Below are 23039 nucleotides of genomic sequence, written 5' to 3' on the forward strand. Positions count from 1 at the left end.
GAATAGTTTATTTCTTTTGAAATCTGACTCAGTGATTCTTTTCTAGGTATGTCCTCTGGAGGGATGTAGGGATCTGGATGGTTTCATAGAATTTTAGGGAACATACCCTGAGATCTAATAATGAGAGTGTTGTTATTGAATAATGACTGTCAGGCCTTTGCTCAAAGTGTTTTAAAATGCATTAGTAACTCAGATTAATTGAGCACTGACAGTGTCCTGTCACTGTTCTTAACTCTTTACAGCTATTAACTTGGTCCTAAAAATTTTTTTGTGAAAGTCACATAGTAGATGTATGCAGTACTCTAGCTGTGGTGTAGCCACAACTCAACTCAGCTTTATAATCATCTATTCTAACAGTGACTAAAAATGACAGCAGGACACATAAATGCTAGAGCCAAGTCAAATGACCATCCTGTATTTGTGTAGCACCAGCTTAGGGCTAAGGTCATAGACCTCCTTAATTCACTTTAAATAATAATGATAATTTGTGATGACTTTGAAGTAACTTGTAGAATTAGAGGTACTTGTATTACTGATATGGATATCCAAAGGCACATATATAGAGAATTAGCTAAGAGGTACTCATACTATTTTTCTATACAACATAAATTGTGTACTGATAGTTTATTTGTGTTTTGTTGTTGATCACTACTATCCCTTTCCTTGACTGAAAATAATAAAATGTTGAAGTCTTAAAATAATACTCATAAGTATAATTAATAAAACACTTTATGGAATTTGTATCTGGCATATATGGTTTCTATTTGCCACATGCTTTATTTTTATGTGTTCATTTGCTTTCCAGGGAACATTTACTGATGAGAAGTCAAAAGCTTCCCACCACATTTATCCATATCCTTCCTCCCAAGAGGACGGTAAGTTAATTTTTGGTTGTGAACTTATCAACTTATACTCCATTGGATGTGAAGTCCTATTAGCAGAGATTTAAACAATGTAACTTTCTGTATTTTTTTTTAACTTGCAAGTTGTAATTTAATTCCCCAGATTATTTAGATTTATAGTTTTCTATTATTTTCTTTAATGAGCAGTTATGCCATTTTGGAGAATGGTTGAATAAAACCCAATATATGCACAAAGCAGAGAAATGTGCAGCTGTACAAAAGAAGAAAAAACTCTGTGAACTGATCTGGAGTGATATCCAGGTTATTTCATCAAGTAGAAAAAGGCAAAGTGCAAAAGAGTATATGTATCGTTAGTTAGTATACTGTCTTTTGTGTAATGAGCAATGATCATTTGTGTGAAAAAAAGATTGAGGAAGGATTATTAGATTGACTAACTATTGGGGTGAGTAGTAGACTGGAATGTTGTGGGTTGATGGTTAGGAATGGAATAAAAAGAATATTGGGGTATGTGGCATTTTTTCTGTTCTGAATTTTTGAACTGTGTTGGTATTTCACATACTAAAAATAAATAAGAATGGCTCAAGGTTGCCCAGGACTAAAAAGTAATACTCATAGAAATAAGTGAACCTAATTGGATTTTAGATGAGTAACATTACCTCCATTAAGTACCTTTTGAACACAGTTTGACTGCATATCCTCAGGCTAAAGACAAAAGGTACTATAAACAAATGTTGAGCTGTCATATAGGTTTAAGAGGGGTTATGGGTTAGCATTTCTGAAACTGGTTCATGTGTATCCTAGGATTGAATTAGTTGGTAAATTTATTAGTAAAGTCAGTGGATAAAATTGTCCAGACTTCTCACTGTTGAGGGAAGAGAGTTGCAAATATACAAAGGGGGAAGCATAGGATGAACCCTGTATGTTCGACCTATTTTTTTTTCTCTTTTTGATAAAATGTTTTTGCAGTAGTTTATACATAACATGAAATATATAAATTTCAACTCAATAATATAATGTAACTCAATGCCATTTTAAGCATTTTAAAGTGTACAATTCAGTGACATTAATTGTATTCACATTGTACGACCATCATCCATTTCCAAAACTTTTTCTTCTCCCCAAACAGGAATTCTGTTTGTACGTATTATGTATAACTCCTCATTCCTTCTCCCCCAGTCCCTAGTAAATTCTATCTATGACTGTCTATTCTGGACATTTTATGTAATTGGAATCGTGTGATAATTTGTTTTTGTTGTTTGACTTTTCTCACTTGCATAATATTTTTTCAAAATTCATCCATATTGTAGCATGTATCAGTATTTCTGGATAGGTGTCCTTAGAAACAGAAAAATTTTGAATTTTGATGAAGTCCAATTTATTTTCTTGTTGTGCATGGATTTGGTATCATGGCTAAGAAACTATTGCATAGTGCAAAGTCATGAAGCTTTATGTCTGTGTTTTCTTCTAGGAATTAAATAGTTTTAGGTCTCACGTCAATTTTTTTTTTTTTTTTTAACATGGGCAGGCACTGGGAATCGAACCTGGCTCTCTGGCATGTCAAGCGAGAATTGTGCCACTGAGCCACCATCTCACTGCCCTCACATCAAATTTTTTTTCCCCCCTCAGTGGAACTTTTTTTTTTAAATACAAAAAAACACCAAATAAACGCATTCCTATTTTGATCATTCCGTTCTACATATATAATCAGTAATTCACAATATCATCACATAGTTAAATATTCTTCATCACATCAATTTTTATAACTGATTTTGTAACAGTCATTATTTTACCTCTTAACTAAGCTTCTATAAAGTAAGAAACTTCTTCCTCCTTATATAGTATTTCCTCTGCTCTCATCATGTAATGTAGTAGCAACCTGTCTTCCCTAGATGAAGGTAGTGGATAGCCATGGATGTTAGAATACTAATTCTGTTGCCCGCTTACTATTTCTCCAATACGGCTGGTATAAAAGTTTTAGGTTATGACTTCCTTGAAAAGATTGTCTTTCAGACACTATTTGAACTGTAATATCTAGGTACTTAGTGATTCCTTATTCATGGTAGTTTTTGTTGTCTAATACATCTAGTTTGCTTGCTTGGTATTGTTATCTGAGTACTGTTAGTAGTAGATATCATTTAAATTTAACTTTTAATGTATTTCGGGGTTCTGGGCTTTTTTTAGTATAAGGCATGATTCTGCATATTGTGAGATTTACCTTAGCATGACTGGCATCAAGTAAACTTGACTCTGCAAAATCCTGTGCTAGGCCCCTTACATTTACATGTTTCAGGTGACATGTATTTACCACAGCATATGAAAGGCCATGCTGTAAAACCCTTGAAAATGCAATATGCATTTTAGGAGGATCAGTTAGAATTTAAAATAACAGGTAAGATTTAATGGGTCTTAAAGTATTAGTAAGATTGTGAATATGACATGCTAGAAAGGGGGTGCAAAATGAGCAAAAATCACGAAGGTAGTAAGCTGTATAATTTGTTTGAAGAAAAGGAGATTGTACAGCTCAGTATTTTGAGATAGTGTGGGATAAGGGTGAAAAGGTGTGGAAGACATGAGTTCTAGTTGAAAGAGGTTTGTATTTATTTGACAGATGAAGGGGACTGTAGAAAATACTGATGATTTCCATGAAGAAAAATGTGCAATTGCAGCTGTATTAGGAGAATTTGTCAAGAAGCTGATTTCCTGGTGCTGAGATATTCCGTATGATATAAGAAGACTAGTTAGAGAGCAACACCCATTCAGCAACTTTGAAGTAGATTAGCTTGCCAGTTGAGGGAGAATTTGATAATTTCGTTGGACAAACACATATTAAGTCCAAGAAAATAAATTGAAAACTTTTCTGCTTCTGAGGACACCTAACCAGAAAAATACTGATACATGCTACAATATGGATGGATTTTGAAAACATTATGCTAAGTGAAAGAAGTCAAATATGAAAAGAAAAAAACTCAACAAGTTATCATATGATTCCATTTACATGAAATGCCCAGAATAGGCAAGTCCTAGATACAATTTACTAGAGACTGAGGAATAAGAATGAGGAGTTACTACATAATAGATAACTATTAACTATGACCAAGATTAGTCAAGTGACAAGCCAAGAATGGTCCATATCTTTTCAAGGGAAATAAGACAAGAGCAGTTAAAATGCAGCAAGTGGGCAATAGTATTATTCTATAAAGAAAGTAAATGGGACCTGATACAAGGTTATTTGGATTTGTCAGGAAATAATTCGTAACCTTTGAGACTGAAATTATAGTAAATTTGCAAGTGAAAGCAAGATGTGGAGTTGGCAGAGGTTTACCATTTTTTCAATAAGTATGGCAGAAAAGAAAGCCTCACAGAAAATGGGAGGAGAGATTTTGCATGTTAAATGAGGCAGTAAAGAATATAGAGATTGTGATTGTACTAGAAGTGAAAGAATGATAGAGGCAGGCAAGTAAATAGGAGAGGATCATTTTGCTGCAGTGGACAGTTGGTTTTGTCAATGTTGGTAGATAATTTGCCTAGCTTCTAGAAAATCTAAATGCACAGGCTAAGAAGTTTCACCTTAATCTGATAGATGGTGATCATTAAGAAACACTTTTTTTTTTGGCTTAATAGTGAATTGGAAAGTTTGTTTTAAGTAAAAATTAAAGCTGTTTTGTAATTTATTTAATAATTTTGTCAATTTTGCTAAAAATTTTTTTTTAACCTTTCTTTCAGAAGAGTGGTTGAGACCGGTGATGAAAAAAGACAAGCAGGTGTTAGTACATTGGGGGTTTTACCCAGACAGGTAATGTTTATTTACCTTGAGATTTGGTATAAAGATTTTTTTCAAAAGTAAGCCAGAAGGCAGTGCAACAGTGGCTCAGCAGGTAGAATTCTTGCCTGCCATGCCAGAGTCTTAGGTTCAATTCCCGGTACCTGCCCATGCAAACAAAAAAAAAGTAAGCCAGAATTATTTATACATACTTTCATTTTCTAAATAGTGACAACTTTGTTTATTTGTTTGAGTCAGTCATTGCTCTCATTTTATTGAGTATTTTATTGACTATTTTCTTATTTAGGTTATGGAAATCATTTAAATCATGTGAATTTATTCCAGTTACTATGTTGACTGCATTATCCAAATTCTGCATTTTACTCTCACCTTCAGTATGGATTTAGACTACGAATTTAGATTTTCTTCAAGAAATAGAAAAATAATTTTTTTCCCTAGAATTTATGACTGGTAGTTTTTTTTGTTCGTTTTTTTAAACTGTTCATGCCTGACCATTTTGGATGAAACTTTATGTTTTTAAAATTGATTTTTTTCTTCATAGAAATTTATTTCCATAGTATTATTCTTTTTTATATCATAACTCAATACTGTGGTTCAATATCTAAAATATGAGTAAAGAATACTATAAACCAGAGCTAGATGTTAGTGAAAATGGTGGTGCTCATTTAATTAATATTATGCTTGACATAGATTATATAGGAATAGAGATAGATTTCCATGTATTTTATCTTCCTAAATCTGTACTAGCGCTGCTTTGATGTTCTATTAACTATTGTCATATTAACTGGAGATTCTGTTTGTTGTAGATTTTTCACATCAGGTCAGTTTTCTTTCCCTTCTGTCCCTATCAACTTTTTGCCTTCTCATTATTGAAAACACATATCAAACATATCATTTCATTCACATATATTTCTAAAAGCTAAGGTGTCTCTCTTTTAAAATAACCGTATTACTGTTGTCAAACCTTAAAAAAAAAAAATGAACAGACTCCTTAATACTGGATATCCGGTCAGTGTTCACTTTCATAGTTGTCCTATCAGTGGCATTTTATCAATTGATTTATATTTGTTTGAATTAAAATTCAAACAGAATCCACATACTGGATTTTCAGTATTAGAAATTTATAATTTTTCCCTCTGTTCCCCCCCTTGCAATTTATGATTTATGAAATAAGTTAATCTATTTAAGTTACTTTATTTTTAGAGCAGTTTTAGGTTTATATAACTGAACAGAAAATAGAGAGTTCCCATATTGTCATCAACACAGAAACTTTCCCCTCCTATTAACATCTTGCATTAGTGTGGTACGTTTGTTACAATTAATAAACTGTATTGATACATTATTAGTAACTGAAGTCTAGAGTTCACTTTAGGGTGCACTATTTGTATATACAGTTCTGTGGGCTTTAACAAATTTCTCATGTCATGTATCCACCATTATAGTATTAAACAGAAAAGTTTCACTGCCCCAAAGATGCCTTGTGTACCTTGTGAACTTATGGCAGCCACTGATATTTTAACGATAGAGATATGCCTTTTCCAGAATTTCCTTAATACCAGAATCATATAGCATATATTCTTTTGAGTCTGGTTTCTTTCACTTAGAAATGTGCTATAATTATATTTTTAAAACAAGGAAATATGTCTTTAGATATTAACTTAGTTTGTCTGGGCTGTTATGACAAATACCACTTAACTAGTTGACTTAAGCAACAGAAATTTGTTGTTTCACGATTTTAGAAGCTAAGTCCAAAATCAAGGTGCTGAATAGGCCTTATTTTCTTCCAGAGTATAGAGTTTTGGTGTTATGTTCCCACCATCCTAGGAGTTCCTTGGCTTGTATCTCTGCCTCTGTCACATGGCATTCTGCCTAATTCTCTGACTTCTTCTGGTTTCTAGCTTCTCCTGACCTGACTTGCCCGATTTCTTTTGCTTATAAGGACTTCAGCCATATTGGATTAGGACCACCCTCATGTACTTTGGCTACATCTAAGCTAATTATAACATCTTCAGAGGTCTTCTTTACAAATGGGTTCATACAGGAAAAGGGATTAGGACTTGGACATAACTTTGTGGCTTACATGATTCAGTCTAGTATAGACATGTTCAAAATTTAAGAGTAAATTCAGTCTTTTTTATGCATATTGAATTAGTTAGAACAAAATCAAGTCTGTCTGGTGGATATCAATAACCACCAAAGAATGAGAACATTCACAAATATATGGAGATTAAATAATACATTCTTAAACAACCAGTGGATCAAAGAAGAAATTGCTAGAGAAATGAGTAGTTATCTGGAGATGAATGAAGATGATAATACAACATACCAGAACTTATGGGGTGTGATAAAGGCTGTGCTGAGGGCAAAATTTATTGCCCTAAATGCCTATATTAATAAACAAGATAGAGCAAAAATCAAGGACCTAACTGCTCACCTGGAGGAACTTGAGAAAGAACAGCAAACTAACCCCAAAGCAAATAGTAGATGACAAATAAAGATTAAAGCAGAGATAAATGAATGGGGGAACAAAAGAACAATAGAAAGGATCAATAAAACCAAAAGTTGTTCTTTCAGAAAATCGATAAAGCTGATGGGCCACTAGCAAACCTAGCAAAGGAAAAAAGAGAGAATGCAAATAAACAAAATGAGAAATGAGAGGGGTGCTTTACCACAGACTCTGAAAAAATAAATCATAAGACAATACTTGGAACAACTATATGCCAACAAACTAGACAACTTAGATGAAATGGGCGAATTCCTGGAGACACACAAGCAAGCTACACTGACTCAAGAAGAAATAGATCTCAACAAACCAATCACAAGTAGAGATTGAATCAGTCATCAAAAATCTTCCTACAAAGAAAAGCCCAGAGCCAGATGGCCTCACAAGGGAATTTTATCAAACATTCCAAAAAGAAGTAACACCAGTCCTGCTCAAACTTTTCTAAAAAATTCTGGAAAAAGGAACACTACCTAACTCATTTTATGAAGCTAAAATAATTTTAATACCAAAACTGAGTAAAGATGTTACGAGAAAGGAAAACTACTGGCCAGTGTCTCCTTAATGGACACAGGTGCAAAAATTCTCAGCAGAATACTAGCAGATTGGATCCAATAACATATTAAAAGAATTATAGACCCCCACCAAGTGGTGTTATACCAGGAATGCAAGGATGGTTTAACACAAGAAAATTACTTAATGTAATATAGCACATTAACACATCGAAAGGAAAAAATCACATGATCATCTTGATTAATGATGAATAAGCATTTGACAAAATTCAACACCCTTTTCTGATAAAAACACTTCAAAAGATAGGAATCAAAGGTAACTTCCTCCATATCATAAAGGGAATATATGAAAAAACTGATAGCCAGCATCATATTCAATGGAAACAGACTGAAAGCTTTCCCCCTAACATCTGGAATGAGGCAAGGATGCCCTCTGTCATCACTGTTGTTCAGCATTGTACAGGAAGTTCTAGCCAGAACATCAGGCAGGACAAAGAAATAAAAGGCATACACATTGGAAAGGAAGAAGTAAAGCTTTCATTATTTGCAGATGACATGATAGTGTACTTGTAAAATCCTGAGAAATCTACAACAGAGTTACATGAGCTAATAATAAAATTTAACAAGATAGTGGGATATAAAATTAATGTGCAAAATTCAGAATAGCAACTAAAGGAATCAGGTTCCTAGGAATGAATTTAAGTAGGGACGTAAAGGACTTGTACATAAAAAGCTATATAACATAGCTAAAAGAAATCAAAGAAGATCTAAATGGATGGGAAGATGTTCCGTGCTCATGTATAGGAAGGTTTAAATATAGTTAAGATGTCAGTTCTGCCCAAATTGATCTACAGATTCAATGCAGTACCAATCAAAATTGCAACAACCTATTTTGAAGGCTTGGAAAAGCTGGTTACCAAATTCATCTGAAAGGAAAAGAGACCCCGAATAGCTAAAAGTATTCTAAAAAAGAACAGAGTGGGAGGATTAACACTTCCTGACTTTAAAACTTATTATAAACCCACAGTGGTCAGAACAGCATGGTATTGGCACACAAACACAGAAATATTGACCAATGGAATTGAATTGAGAGTGCAGAAATAGACCACCAAGTCTATGGTCAACTGATTTTTTATAAGGCCCCCAAACCCCTGAACTGGGACAAAATAGTCTTTTCAATAAATGGGCATGGGAGAGCTGGATATCAATAGCCAAAAGAATGAAAGAGGACCCTTGCCTTATACCCTATACAAAAATTAACTCAAAGTGGATCAAACACCTAAATGTAAGACCTAGCACCATAAAGATTCTAGAAGAAAATGTAGGGAAACACCTTCAAGACCTAGTAATAGGAGGTAGCTTCCTAAACTTTATAGGCAAAGCACAAGCAACAAAAGAAAAAATGGACAAATGGAAACTCCTCAAAATCAGATGCTTCTGCACCTCAAAAGACTTTGTCAAAAAGGTGAAGAAGCAGCCAACTCAATGGGAGAAAATATTTGAGAATCACACATTGGACAAAGGTTTGATATCCTTTATACATAAAGAAATCATACAACTCACCAACAAAAGAACAAACAACCCAGTTATTAAATGGGCTAAAGATACGAATAGGCATTTTTCTGAAGAGCAAACACAGATGGCTCAAAAGTATATGAAGAGATGCTCATTTTCATCAGCTATAAGGGAAATGCAGATCAAGACTACAATGAGATAACATCTCACTCCCATAAGAATGGCTGCTATTAAACAAACAGGAAATGTCATATGTTGGGGAAAAATGTGGAGAAATTGGGACACTTATGCATTGCTGGTGGGAATGTATGATGGTACAGCCATATGGAAGACAGTTTGGCGGTTCCTTAGGAAACTAAATATTGAGGTGCCCTGTGACCCAGCAATAGCACTACTTGGTATATACCCAGAAGAGCTGAAAGCAGTGACACAGACATACATTTGCACGCTGTTGTTCATAGCACTGTTATTCGCAATCACCGAAAGATGGAAACAATCCAGATGCCCATCAAAAGACAAATAAAAGGATTAGCAAAATGTGGTGTATACAGACGATGGAATAATATGCAGCAGTAAGACGAAATGACATCCTGAAGTGCATGACAAGATGGATGAGCCTTGACATAATACTAAATTTAATAAGCCAGACAACAAAAGGATAGATACTGTATGACTCCACTTTTATGATCACGTTAAAGGTCAAATCAGAGGCTTATTATACAAATTCTAGGGGACTTAAAGATACATAGAAGCTGGAGATGGGTGAACAAGTAGCTAATGAGGTTGAACTCAAATGTAAGGAAATAAAGTGAAGGCACTTCTCTAGTGGGTCTATAAGTAATATTATCATACTGAAGGGGAACATGATTGACAGAGATTGTGTAGACCTATGTCACACTGATTACACTAGAGAAATAAGTTCTTTCAAGAACTACTTCAAAGGTATTAAAAAAAATCAAGTCTGTTTGGCAATCAGTTTCCTCTGAACTGTAATTGATAACTTTAAGTGAAGTAATAATTTTTTATGGTAAACATTTGAATAAATGCTTTCTGTAAAATGTTTTTAGTCTCAAGCTTCAAGTTATCCTTGGCACTATTTAAACAAACTTTTAAATATTATAGGAACTACCACAGGAATGTGCTCTGGCCTTCAAAACTAATTAGATGGAAACTTAAATTTATGATTACAAGCTACGTAAGTAGAGGGTTGATAGAAATTTTATATCAGACATCAGGTATGTTGTTGTCAGTCTTTACCTTATCAAAAAAGTGTAGTGGCTAGCTCAGATTTTTTTCTCAAAAAGCCTCATTAGTTTGCTTTTTTAAATTGACTATTCTATGCCCAATAGGTCCATCTATGTTGCATTTTCTAATTGAGACTTTTATACAAAAATTAAAAGGTGATCATTTTTCACACATTGTAATCTTTACCTGGTATATACTAAATTGGCATAGGGACTTTTATTTTTATCCCAGCCCATGTTTAAGTGTTCCTAGAAAACGTAACAGAATACTATCAGTAGATATGTAGAGCTGTACTTATTTCAGATGCTTTTGAACTGATTGCTTAGTGGTGACTACAAAGAGGGCTAATGCTTGTTACCATCCTTTTATTTCATTTAGATGCCATTTAGTGTTTTTGGTTTTTTTTTGCCATTTAGTTTTAATGTTTGCATTAGCCAGTATAGAGGCATTAATAGAGTTTTAATTTGGTAGATAATTTTATGCTTATTTCAAATTGTGGAGTAGTAGAAGGAATGATTTAGTTTAGTGAATTAGACCTCACTAATAAGAGGGCATTTGGACACAGAGATGTGAAGATGTGAGGGAGTGAATCATATAATAACTTGGCAGTGAGGAGCATTTTATGCAAATAGGAGCAGTATGTACAAAGACTTGGGTGGCAGCTGCTTGGCATGTTTCAGGAACACCAAGAAAGCTTGTGTGGCTTGAGTTAACATTAGTGAGGGGAGAAGATTTGGAGATGGGTCAGGGCAGGAGTAATAGGACCCAAGCTTGGTCTGTGGCAACCACTGTAAGGATTTTGCCTTTTACTGTTGAAGGGTTTAGAGCAGAGGAGTGATGTGGTCTGACTTAGTTTTCAAAAGAGTCACTGTAGTTGTTCTGTGTAAAATTGACTCCAGGGGGCCAAAAGCAGAACCAGGGAGACTATTGCGTGGGGTGTAGGAAGTGAGAAGCAGACAGATTCTGGACATATTTTAAAGCTGGAGCTGGTAGAATTTCCTGATGATTTGGATGTAGGAGGTGATTAAAATTGGAGTCAAGGAGGTTTCCCAAGGATTTTGATCTGAGTAACTGGAATGATGGAATTGGTATTTACAGAAATGGAGTTGATTGGCTTGAACATATTTGTGGCATTGTACAATGTGGCATTGTAAGTACTATTTGTGTTTGTTAGGTTTGAGAAGATTATTAGACATGTAAGAGGAGATGTGCAGTTGGCCATGGGATTCTGAAGTCCAGAATTCAGAAGAGAGGGCACATGGAAAATTTAGATTGGTCAATATAATTTTGAAACCATGGGCCTGAACGAGATCACTGAGAAAAGAGGAGATAAAAAGAATGGCCAAAAAACTGGGCCTGGGGCCTTCAGTTGTTGATACACTTTGGGAGAAGGGGAGAAACTGGTAAAAGAGCCAGGTGGTAGTACTGTCCCTGGAGTAAAGGACAGTTCTTTGAAGAGAGAGCAATAAGTTGTTGACAGTTTTGTGTTTAATTTGAATACAAAATGGACTGAGGCTTGAATTTTAAGTTTAGCAATGTGAAGGTTACTGGTGACAACTACAGAAAAGCCTTTTCGGCAGAGTGGTAGAAACAAAAGTGTTTGATAATTTGCTATTGTGGGATCTTAGTAGTATTTCTTTTTTTTTTTTTTTTTTTAACTTTTTTTAATTGTAAAATATAGCATATATTCAAAAAAGCTTATTTTCAAGTACGTTTTTTTTTTGTAGGCTTTTTTTTTTTCCCCATGGGCAGTCACCAGGAATTGAACCCGGGTCCCCAGCATGGCAGATGAGAACTCTGCCACTGCGGTGCCACAGTGAGAGCACTATCGGCACCACCCTCAAGTACATTTTAACAAGTAGTTATAGAAGAGATTTTAAAATTTGGTATGGGTTACAGTTCCACGATTTTTCATTTTTTCCTTTAGCTGCTCCAAGTCACTGAAGACCAACAGAATTATCAATATAATGATTCAGCAATCATGCTCCTTTGTTAAATCCTATCATTTCTGTTATACTTCTCTTTAAATAACATATACGTAAAAGCAATAAATTTCAAAGTACATCACAGCAGTTAGTTGTAGAACAGATTTCAGAGTTTGGTATGGGTTGCAATTCTACAATTTTAGGTTTTTATTTCTAGCTGCTCTGAAGTGTTGGAGGCTAAAAGAACTCTAAGTATAATGATTCCTCACTCATACTCATTTGTTAAACCCAGCCTTCTCTGTGTAACTCCACCATCATTTTTGATTTTTCTCCTACTCTTTAGTGGTATTGGGCTATGCCCATTCTAACTTTTTCATGTTGGAAGGGGCTGTCGATAATATGGGATAGGGGGATGGAACTAGCTGATGTTCTGGAAGGGTTGGCCCCTCTGTATTTCAGAACTTATCTGGTCCAGCAACCCATCTCTTAATAGTATTTCTAATACCTATTTTTTCTATTTGATAAAGGCCTTTCCAATGAAAGAACTTGATTTCTAATTCTTTTTTTCATTTTCTTTCTAGCTATGATACTTGGGTCCACAATAGTGATGTTGATGCCGAAATTGAAGAGCCACCAATTCCAGAAAAACCATGGAAGGTAAGTGTTCCTTTAAAGGCAAAATAAAACAAAGGTCAACTTTATCCTGAAGTGATTTACTAATTCTTCTCAGCTGTTCTCCAGAACAATATTTTAAGGAGGTATAGAATGGTGGTTACCTTTTCTTGTTATCTGTATTAGAAGATCACATTGCTGTGAAGTTGTAATTATTCATTTCTTAAATGAAATGTCTTCAGTGATATTTGAAGGACTCCAAAGCCAAGTCAGTTTGTGGTGTGAGATAGTTGAGAAGGGTGGAGTATGAGGAGTGGAGTTTGAGCATCATTGATGTTGTATTAAGGAAGGGTGGAGATTCTGCCTGCAGGACTTTTACTCTGACAAAAGAGTTATTTTGGAAATAATTTCAATTGTAATTGTAAGAGTCTTTGCTTTAAGTTTATTTTCCAGCTTTTAACATGGAAATGATTTTTAGAGTTCTATAATAGTACAGAGTACTACTTTATACCTTTTTCGCAGATTCCCCTATTGTTAGTTGTTTTAGAAATTCATTTTTGAAACTGTCATCTAATAGAAGGCCCATATTCCATTTTCACCAGTTGTCCCAGTAATATGCTTTACAGTGAGTTTTTCCCCTGATCCAGGATCACACACTGCATTTATTTGTCAAATCTCTTTAGTCTTCTTTAATCTGAGACAGTCTTTGGTCTTTCTGTGTCTTCGTAACTTTGGCATTTTGAAGCCTGTAGATCAGTTTTATGGAATTTTCCTGAATTTCGGTCTATGTGATATTTTCTTATTATATTCAGGCTATGCCTTTTTAGCTAGAATTCTTCTTAAGTAGTACTGTATTCTCTGTGTGTCATATCAGGAGGGCCATAATGTCATGGTGGCCCATGCTGATATTTAGTTTGATTATTTGTTAAGGTAGTGCTTGCAGAGTTTCGCAACTATAACATTACCACTTTTTCATTGTTATTAAATTTACATTATAGGGAGATACTTTCAGACTATGTAAATATTCTTTTTCTCAATATATTCTTACCCCAAAGTTTGCCTGACTAATTAGTTATTACCGGGATGGTTGCAAAATGGCGCTTTTCGAACTGTCTGTTCCATCTTTGCTTGTAGTTGGCATTTTGCAATGGGGATGAACTATCTCTTCTCCATTTATATGCATCTGCAGAATCAGTATGAACTCAGGGAGCCAATGACATTACTGTTGTCCTTCATTTTCAAATCGTCCCAAATTTGGCCAGCAGGAGCTCCAGTGAGGCAGTTTCTGTACCATTTTAGCATTACTTGATCTGTTTTTTGGGGTACTACTAATTTCTGGCACAAAAAGATATTCCAAATTTAGTTTCTACTTTCCATGTCCCAACCCTGGAATCAGCCATTTGTACAGGGACTTCTGTTTTCTTTCAGTAACAATGGTATTTATACATGATTTTATTGACCTTTGTATAATATAATGAGCACTTAGTTGGAGTCAGATTTTAATAGATTTTAGAGTTGGTTCACCAATTTCTAATTGTGTGACGTTGGAAAAGATTGAACTTTTGTGCTTCAAATTCCACATTTGGAAAATGGGAGTAAAAAAATTAGTCTTTTTTTTAAAGCTTTTTATCTGGAAATAATTTCAATCTCACAGAAAATATGCAAGAGTAAGAATAGAATGTGGAATACTTGTGCACCCTTTATCCATGTTTGCCTAATGTTAATATTTTGTCATTTTTTATTTTTATCATTTATTCTCTTTGTGTGTTTATTCATATGTTTTTCTGAACCATTAGAGAATAAATTGTATATGTTGTAGGCCTTTACCCCTAAATATTTATATTTGTTGCCTAGGAATTAAGGAATTCTCATTCAAAACCACAGTACAGTTATCAAATTCAGTAAATTTAAATTTAACATTGGCCCAATTTTTGTACTTATTTTTGGTTTTGTCAATTTTCTCAATAATGTCCTTTATAGAATTTTTGTTTTGTTTTGTTTTAACCTCTAGTGTGGAATCCAATCTAGAATCAGGTATTGGTTTATATGATATATCTCCTTTTTTTTTTTCACTTTTTTTTTTTATTAATTAAAAAAAATTAACTAACACAACATTTAGAAATCATTCCATTCTACATATGCAATCAGTAATTCTTAATATTTTCACATAGATGTATGATCATCATTTCTTAGTACATTTGCATCGATTTAGAAAAAGAAATAGCAAGAAACAGAAAAAGAAATAAAATGATAATATAGAGAAAAAAATAAAAATAAAAAATACAAAAAATATATATAAAAACAAACAAACAAACAGACAAAAAATAACTATAGCTCAGATGCAGCTTCATTCAGTGTTTTAACATAATTACATTACAATTAGGTAGTATTGTGCTGTCCATTTTTGAGTTTTTGTATCCAGTCCTGTTGCACAGTCTGTATCCCTTCAGCTCCAATTACCCATTATCTTACCCTATTTCTAACTCCTGATGGTCTCCGTTACCAATGACATATTCCAAGTTTATTCTCTAATGTCAGTTCACATCAGTGGGACCATACAGTATTTGTCCTTTAGTTTTTGGCTAGTCTCACTAGTTTCTCTAAAATCTATTTAGAGATTTGATTTCTCTAGTCCAGTGAACTATATTTATAGTTCATTATTCTCCTTAATTATTTTCATGCTTAAATTGTTTCACATTTAGCCAGGAGGAGCTTTTTAAACTTTGCCTTTTAACATCCTTGGGACAAGACTCCATCTTTTTTGAGGGCTTCTTTATAGCATAGGAAAATGTTCCAGGCATATCTTGAGCCTTCTATTCCTCATACTTAGGATCAGTAATTTCTTAGAGGAACTTTCATTCTTTTTAGTAGGAACAGGAATTAGAGACCAAGACCTGGACACAGGTATGTTCAGTGCTACTGAGGTATCTTTACTTCTAGGTCCTTTCTCTGAAGAGAACTCTGAAGTATAGCATGTGTGTGTTTAAGTATAGACCCACATGAACACATACATGTACCTGGGTATGTTTGTACAAATATGTGTTCATGCATACTTGTGTACACACATGATATCATATTTTTGAAATCATGAGACCATATAAGATCTCATATCTTATATGATACCTCTAGTTCTAATTCATCCCCACAAGTTTTATTTTTGCCCTCCGTATTTTTACTTCCATATTTGTATGTCTCTCTTCCCAGAATAAAAGCCCTGGCTCCCAACAAAATCATACATTTACTCAGTCCTTTTAATAACATTTGAATTAATTTCAGAATTGCATTGCCCATGCCGCTACAGTGAATAAAATTACTAAAGAGAGTGCAAAATATGGTTGTTAGTCTCCCCTCAGCTCCTTCCCTGCCCAATTAATAGTATGTAGGCAAATACTGTGTTTGTGAATTATTTGGATTTGACTGTTTCTTTTTTTCCACTTCAGTGTGGTTATATTATTCATTTGAAGTAAAAATGGGTTTATTTGTTACAGGTTGCTTTCTGTTTCAGTGTTTCCTTTCCCCCTTCCAGTCCTGACTGATTAAATTTTTATTTTGAATATGTATAATTTAACGTGTTTCTGAGACATACATTCCCTCATATATTCCTTCTGCCCACTTCCCCTTATGCTTTAACTGCCTCACTGCTTTCTGGTTTATCTTTCCTGTATTTCCTTTGTCAAGATAAGCAGACATATATATGGGTTGTTATTTCCCCCATTTTCTTACATAAATGGTGGCATGCTGTAGATGATCTTTTATACTTTTCCTTTTCCACTTAATAATCTGTCCTGGAAGTCCTGGTTGTTTATACCTATGTAGTGCTCCATTGTGTATACTGGAGTTTTAGTCTACCATTTGCCTATGCCTGTACCTTTGGATAATTTGCATTGTTTTATAATTACAGATAATAGTGTAATGAATAACCTTGTGCCACATGTATGTACAAATTGTTGAAGGTGTATCTTCAGGGTAAATTTCTAAAAGTAGTGTTGTTGATTGAAGGGTAATGAATAGGTAGTTTTATTAGTAGTCCTCCATAGCAGAAGAGCTTCACAAGCTTTCCTTGTAGTCCCACAACTTTGTCAAGGTTTTGAATTTCCGCCAATCCTGATTTATGAGAAGTAGTATCTCTGGTTAGTTTTAATTTACATTTCTCTTTTCCTGCATGAAGTTTAGCATCTATGCATATGTTTGAATCATTTTTACATCTTTTGTAGCCTGTTGCTCATATCTTTTCCAATTTATAAGTTTTTTCTTTTGTCTCCTTGAGGTTTTTTTTTAAATATTTTTCTTGATAAAAGTTAACAAACATTCTTAGCAAAAAATAAAAATAACATTCTGTACATGGTGTACACTCAGTGGCTCACACTATCATTGCAGTTGTGTATTCATCACCATGATCATTTTTTTTTGAACATTTGCGTCACTCCAGAAAAAGAAAGAAAGATGAAAAAACTCAAGCATACTGTCATGGTCAGGTACATTGGTCAACTTGGCCAGGTGGTGGTACCGGTTTGTCTGGTTAAGCAAGTATTGGCTGGTCTGTTGCTATGAGGCCATTTCATAGAATTAAATTATGATCGTGTCAGCTGCATCCACAGTTCATTTGCATTTGTAATCAGCCAAGGGGAGTGTCCTCTGCGATGATTGATGTTTAATCTAGTCACTGGAAGGCTTTTGAGGAGGATTCAGAAGAGGTAGTCTTTCTTCCTGCTTCGGCTGGTGAGCCTCTCCTGTAGAGTTTGTCTAGACTTTTCATCAGAGTCATCAGCTTCATAGCCTGCCCTACAGATTTTGGACTCTATGTTCCCAGGGTTACGTTAGACACTTTTATAAATTTTATATCTACAGATATTTCCTGATGATTCTGTTTTTCTAGAGAACCCCAGCTAATACACATATCATACCCCTTACCCCTCCCTCTCATGGACCACTAGTATTTCCATCTACCCAATTTATTTTATCCTTCATTTTTTTAAACCTTTTTTTTTATTGTGACATACAACATATATACCAAAAAAGAGCAATTTTCAAAGTAAATTTCAACAAGTAATTACAGAACAGATTTCAAAGTTTGGGCTGGGTTACCGTTCCATATTTTCAGGTTTTTCTTTCTAGTTGCTCCAAAACATAGGAAGTTAAAGGAAATATTATTATCTCCTTGAGTTCTTATTTTAGTTTTTTCTCTTACAGATTTTCGTGTTTTGTTGTACTAATACCAAATGGTTAGTAGTTCTTTTCTTCTTCCATTAGGAACTTTGCTCTGCCACATACACCTGTACATATTTGCTCTTTATGGTTTATAAAAATGAAAAGTATTTATCTTTTGATATTCTTATTATTCCTTTTAAAGTATTATCTCATTTTACAGATGTTTCTGAAAATTGCAGCACATTTTCCTGCTAGTAAGGGCAATGAATAGGTAGTTTTATTAGTAGTCCTCTGTAACAGAGGAATTTCACAAGCTTTCCTTGTAGCGCCACAACTTTGTCAAGCTTTTGAATTTTTGCCAGTCCTGATATATGAGAAATAGTATCTCTGGTTAGTTTTTGTTTGTGTTTAATTTTAATTTTTTTATTTTTCTGATTGCAAAATACTTTATTCATTACCACATGTTGAACATCTAATATGCATATGGTAAAAATTAAAACTTTACAGAAATGTTTATCACTTTTCAATTAACATATTTTGGACATGTGATTATTAATAATCATTAAAATATTTTGAATTTTTAAATTTATTATTTTTTGTTTTTGTTTTTGTTTTCTTCTTTTAAATAAATTTTTAATCCATATTTTTTACTCACCTGTCAGTATCGTAGTTAAAAGGAGCCTCAGACACAAGGTTTTCACAAGCAATCACAGTCACATTGCAAAAGCTATATCATTATACATTCATCTTCCAGAAGTTTCTAATATACTTTAAACTAAAAAGGGGATATCTATAAAATGCTTAAGAATAACCTCCAGGGTAACCTCTTGACTCTGTTTGAGATATCTCAGCCACTGACACTTATTTTGTCTCATTCTCTCTTACCCTTCTCTGTCAAGATTTTCTCAATACCTTGATGCTGAGTTACAGCTCATTCTAGGATTTCTGTCCCATATGGCCAAGGAGGTTTACACCCCTGGCAGTCATGTCCCACCTAGCGAGGGGAGGGCTATAGTTTGCTTGCCTTGTTGGCTGAGAGAGGGGTTTGGTTAGTTTTAATTGGCATTTCTCTTTTCCTGCATGAAGTTTAGTATCTATGCTATGCTGAAGTCCATTCTGCACTGTTTATTGGGGGAATGTTAAATTTGTTTCTAACAGAAAAGACCAGGATTGAAAAATTCTTAATTCTTAGTAAATAAACTAGCTGATTTTTTTACTGCTAGTTTTTACCATTCCCTTTTATTCTCCTTATAAAATCAGCTTCTGAGTTAGAGGAAGGTGTTATGCCCTCTTTCAGAGAGTCATTGTTAGAAAGATCCGCTTGGATGGCTTTCTGTGGCTTTTGTATCTACTTTCCTTATGATCCTTAGCTTTAATTTATTGTTATGGTAAATGTTAGTAAGGAATGATACAAGGAGGGCATTTTTGTTTTGTTTTTTAGGAAAATAGGATGGCTTTAAAAAATAAATCCTATAGCTAGAAAAATTTCCTGTCAGCAGTAAAAAAGCAATTACAAATTCTTTACATCAGTGATTTTAAAAAAATTCTTGATCATTTATCTCCAAGAAATCAAAACAAAAAATTATCCTTTTGTACATGTTGTTTACATATAAAAATTTTCATTAGAAATTCAGGTAGCTGCTGATTATATAACTTCTACTGTATTATAAATAATTATTTTTAATTTATCCCATTAAATCTGAATAGCATTGTGATTCTATAACCAATGTTATCCCATTTTAAAATTAAATGAACAGGGCGGGCTGCGGTGGCTCAGCGGGCAAGAGTGCTTGCCTGCTATGCCGGAGGACCCCGGTTCGATTCCCGGCCCCAGCCCATGTAAAAAACAAACAAACAAACAAAATATAATAAAACAAGAAAATGTTTAAAAGATGTTTCCCTTTCTTCCTCCCTTCCTTCCTTCCATCCTTCCTTCCTTCTCTCTGTCTTTCCTTCCCTTCCTCCCTCTCTCTTAAAAAAAAAAAAAAAAAAAAAAAAAAAAATTAAATGAACATGTTCTTTATGAGTCAAATATTTTATGTTCTTTCTTTTTCTCCTTCGAAATGTGTATTTTTATCCCACTTATGTGATAAAAAGTTAGTATAATACTTTGTTTCACTGAAACTTAGGAAAGGAAAGGTAACTGTCTTTAGTTAGAAAATTTAAATTGGACTTCCTTCTTTTATTTTCTGTATTGCTTTATAAAATAGTGTCCATGTGTTTTGTTTTTTTTTAGAAAGTGTGGTTGCTGTGACAAAGTTAGCAACTTAATTTTTAAATTAAATTTTATATATATTAGTAGTAGTTATAAAATATGTGGATAATAAAAAAGGATCATAGTAAATATCTGTGTGTGCCCCACTCTCTTGATAAAAAAGAACATTACCATTAACTTTGAAGAAATCCTTGCATTTGTCCGGTTCCCTGCCCTTCCAGTGGTAACTATTCCAAGTGTTCTACTTACTTTTTTCTCATTATAGTATACCACATATGTAGGTATAGCTGTACAAATCCTTTCCATTTTTTGCCTGTCTTAACAGCTTTTAATGTCAGTGGAATCATACTATATTCTTTTGTGACTTGACTTTTTGTTTAACGTTACATTCCTGAGATTACTGTGGGTGAATATAAGTAATCTTTTGTATGAATGTGCTGCAGTATAATCACCACAACATTGTTAGTATGTAGTTATTTTCACATCAAGGACATCAAGGTATTTTGAACAATTGTGCTATGAATTTCCTTGAACATAACGTGTTTATATATGTTCACAATGAACTTGCTACCTCATAAGCAATGCAGATAATTATTTTCTATGTAATGCCAAATTGGTCATAAAAATTTATTTGGGAAACACTGTATTAAGTTTTCTGATTCACAGCCTTGCTTAGTGTTTTCCACATTTGTAATATTTGTCTCTGGTGGGGGTGAAGCAGCATCTCATTGTGGTTTGTGTTTTTTTTATTAGTTTATCTTTTCAGGAACTCTTTATCCTTGGGGTTTCCTTTTTTACAAAGTACATGTTCCTTCATTTGTTCTTTTTTTCCATTGCATTCTGCTTTACTTTTATTTCTAGGAGTTTTTTAGATACTCTGCATACTAATCCATTGTCAGTTATATGAGTTAAAATGTGTTTTCTTGGTAGCTTGTCTTTTGTTTTCCAATTCTGATGTTAGTGAGCTATTTTCCAGCATTATCATCTAAAAAGTTTTTAGTTTTTCTTTCCTATATACATTTTTAATCCACCTGGAATTAATTTTTAAACTATGGTATGATGTAAGTAAATTTCATTTATCTTTCCCATGTGGTGTTTATCTTCTTTGAAGATGGAAAAATACTGAAGCTTTGGTGTCAATTCCAGTTCTGTCAAAAGTCAGTTTTTCTTGATCATGGTGATTAATATATAACTATGTGATGATATTGTGAGCCATTGATTGTACGCCATACATGGAATGTTTGTATGTTAAGAGTGTTCATGTTTTGGGCCACGGTGGCTCAGCAGGCAAGAATGCTTGCCTGCCATGCCAGAGGACCCATGTTTGATTCCCGGTCCTTGCCCATGTAAAAAAAAAAAAATAATGTTCATGTTTTTATGTTGTTTTGGTTTGATAATACAAAATAAATTTTTAAAAAATAGTATGTACTCAACAAGATAGTTGAATATTAAATGAATTCAGATGGCTAAATAACCTGGCATATACTCAGTACTAAATAAGTGTTACTTGCAAATCATTATTCTTATTGTTAATTTAATGACTGTTAGGTCATAATCATTTTGTTATTAATATGAATCAACTTTTAAAGTAAATTTAACTTAATTGGTGTGGCAAAATTGTTTTCAGTATTTTGCCTTTTATTTTCAGTATATTTTAACATGTAAAATTATTTCACCAGTTTTGTCTTATTTCATGGTGTTGAAAACTGTTTTTACTTTTTTATTTTTATTATTTTACTTTTTAAAATGTATTAAATGTTTCATTCTATTTTTTTCCAGTTACTCTGCATTTTGAACATTTTGGTTTTTAGTTTGTTTATTTTATTTTGCTTTGTGGAATGAAATCTGAAGCCAAACTGATTTTAGCAACTGTTGAGAATCCGATTTCTTCACATAATTTACTTTTGCCTATGGCATTTTTACCAACTCTTGCTTAGTAAAAGACATGGAATAAAAATTAGAAATGTTAAGTTGCCACTTACTTAAATATAAGTTAAAGCAGTCTTATGTTTTTAATCTATTTTATACAGTTGAGGCTTTGGAAATAATAAACCAGCTTAAACCAGCTTCTTTCTTTTTGAATACTTTAGTTTATTAAAAGGTCGAGTGCTTTTATTTCTTAGGTAAATATTTGTACCTTGATGTTTCTTTAGGTTCATGCTAAGTGGATTTTGGACACTGATACTTTCAATGAATGGATGAATGAGGAAGATTATGAGGTGGATGAGAATAGGAAGCCCGTGAGTTTCCGTCAGCGAATTTCAACAAAGAATGAAGAGGTATTTGGCTGACACTGTTCTCTCTCTTTCTGCTTTCCATTTTTCTTTTCTTGATCAAATTTAATCTTCATTGAACTAATTCTACTGCATAAAAACCAAGGTCTATTGGGCATTAAATGTATGTAAAAGTTACTGAATAGCCCGTAGCAACCATTTCAGGAGCTGGTATCCTTAAACAGGGAAGAAACTCTCATAGGATCATTAAGATTTAAAATGGCCTCTTATAGTATGGCAGTGGTACAGCTGATTATAGTGTCGTAGTGGTACAGATCTGAGTTTTAGTTTTGTATTCCAAATACCATCATATCATAATTTAATTTAGCTGTTGGTTTTCCCAGAGAAAAGTTGTTTGGTTTTAATATTTTTAAATAACTGAATGCGCTGATAGTAATTAGTGAAAGTACAGGTCCTAAAGGTCTCAGAGTTATAGTTCAGTCCTTTTTT

General features: G+C 33.6%; 1 protein-coding gene across 6 annotated transcripts in view; it reads left to right on the forward strand.

Annotated features, from left to right (window-relative positions):
* Positions 1 to 23039, forward strand: part of SMARCC1 (SWI/SNF related BAF chromatin remodeling complex subunit C1) — a 251121-nt gene that overhangs the window by 118225 nt on the left and 109857 nt on the right. For all 6 annotated transcript variants that reach the window (XM_077129473.1, XM_077129470.1, XM_077129467.1 and 3 more), the window contains exons 6-9: positions 806 to 875; positions 4587 to 4656; positions 12923 to 12998; positions 22470 to 22595. In XM_077129473.1, the coding sequence (XP_076985588.1) occupies positions 806 to 875; positions 4587 to 4656; positions 12923 to 12998; positions 22470 to 22595 (342 nt within the window). The remainder of the gene's footprint in view (positions 1 to 805; positions 876 to 4586; positions 4657 to 12922; positions 12999 to 22469; positions 22596 to 23039) is intronic.

This window comes from Tamandua tetradactyla, chromosome 15 (assembly GCF_023851605.1).
Source record: "Tamandua tetradactyla isolate mTamTet1 chromosome 15, mTamTet1.pri, whole genome shotgun sequence".
Classification (NCBI taxonomy): Eukaryota; Metazoa; Chordata; class Mammalia; order Pilosa; family Myrmecophagidae; genus Tamandua; species Tamandua tetradactyla.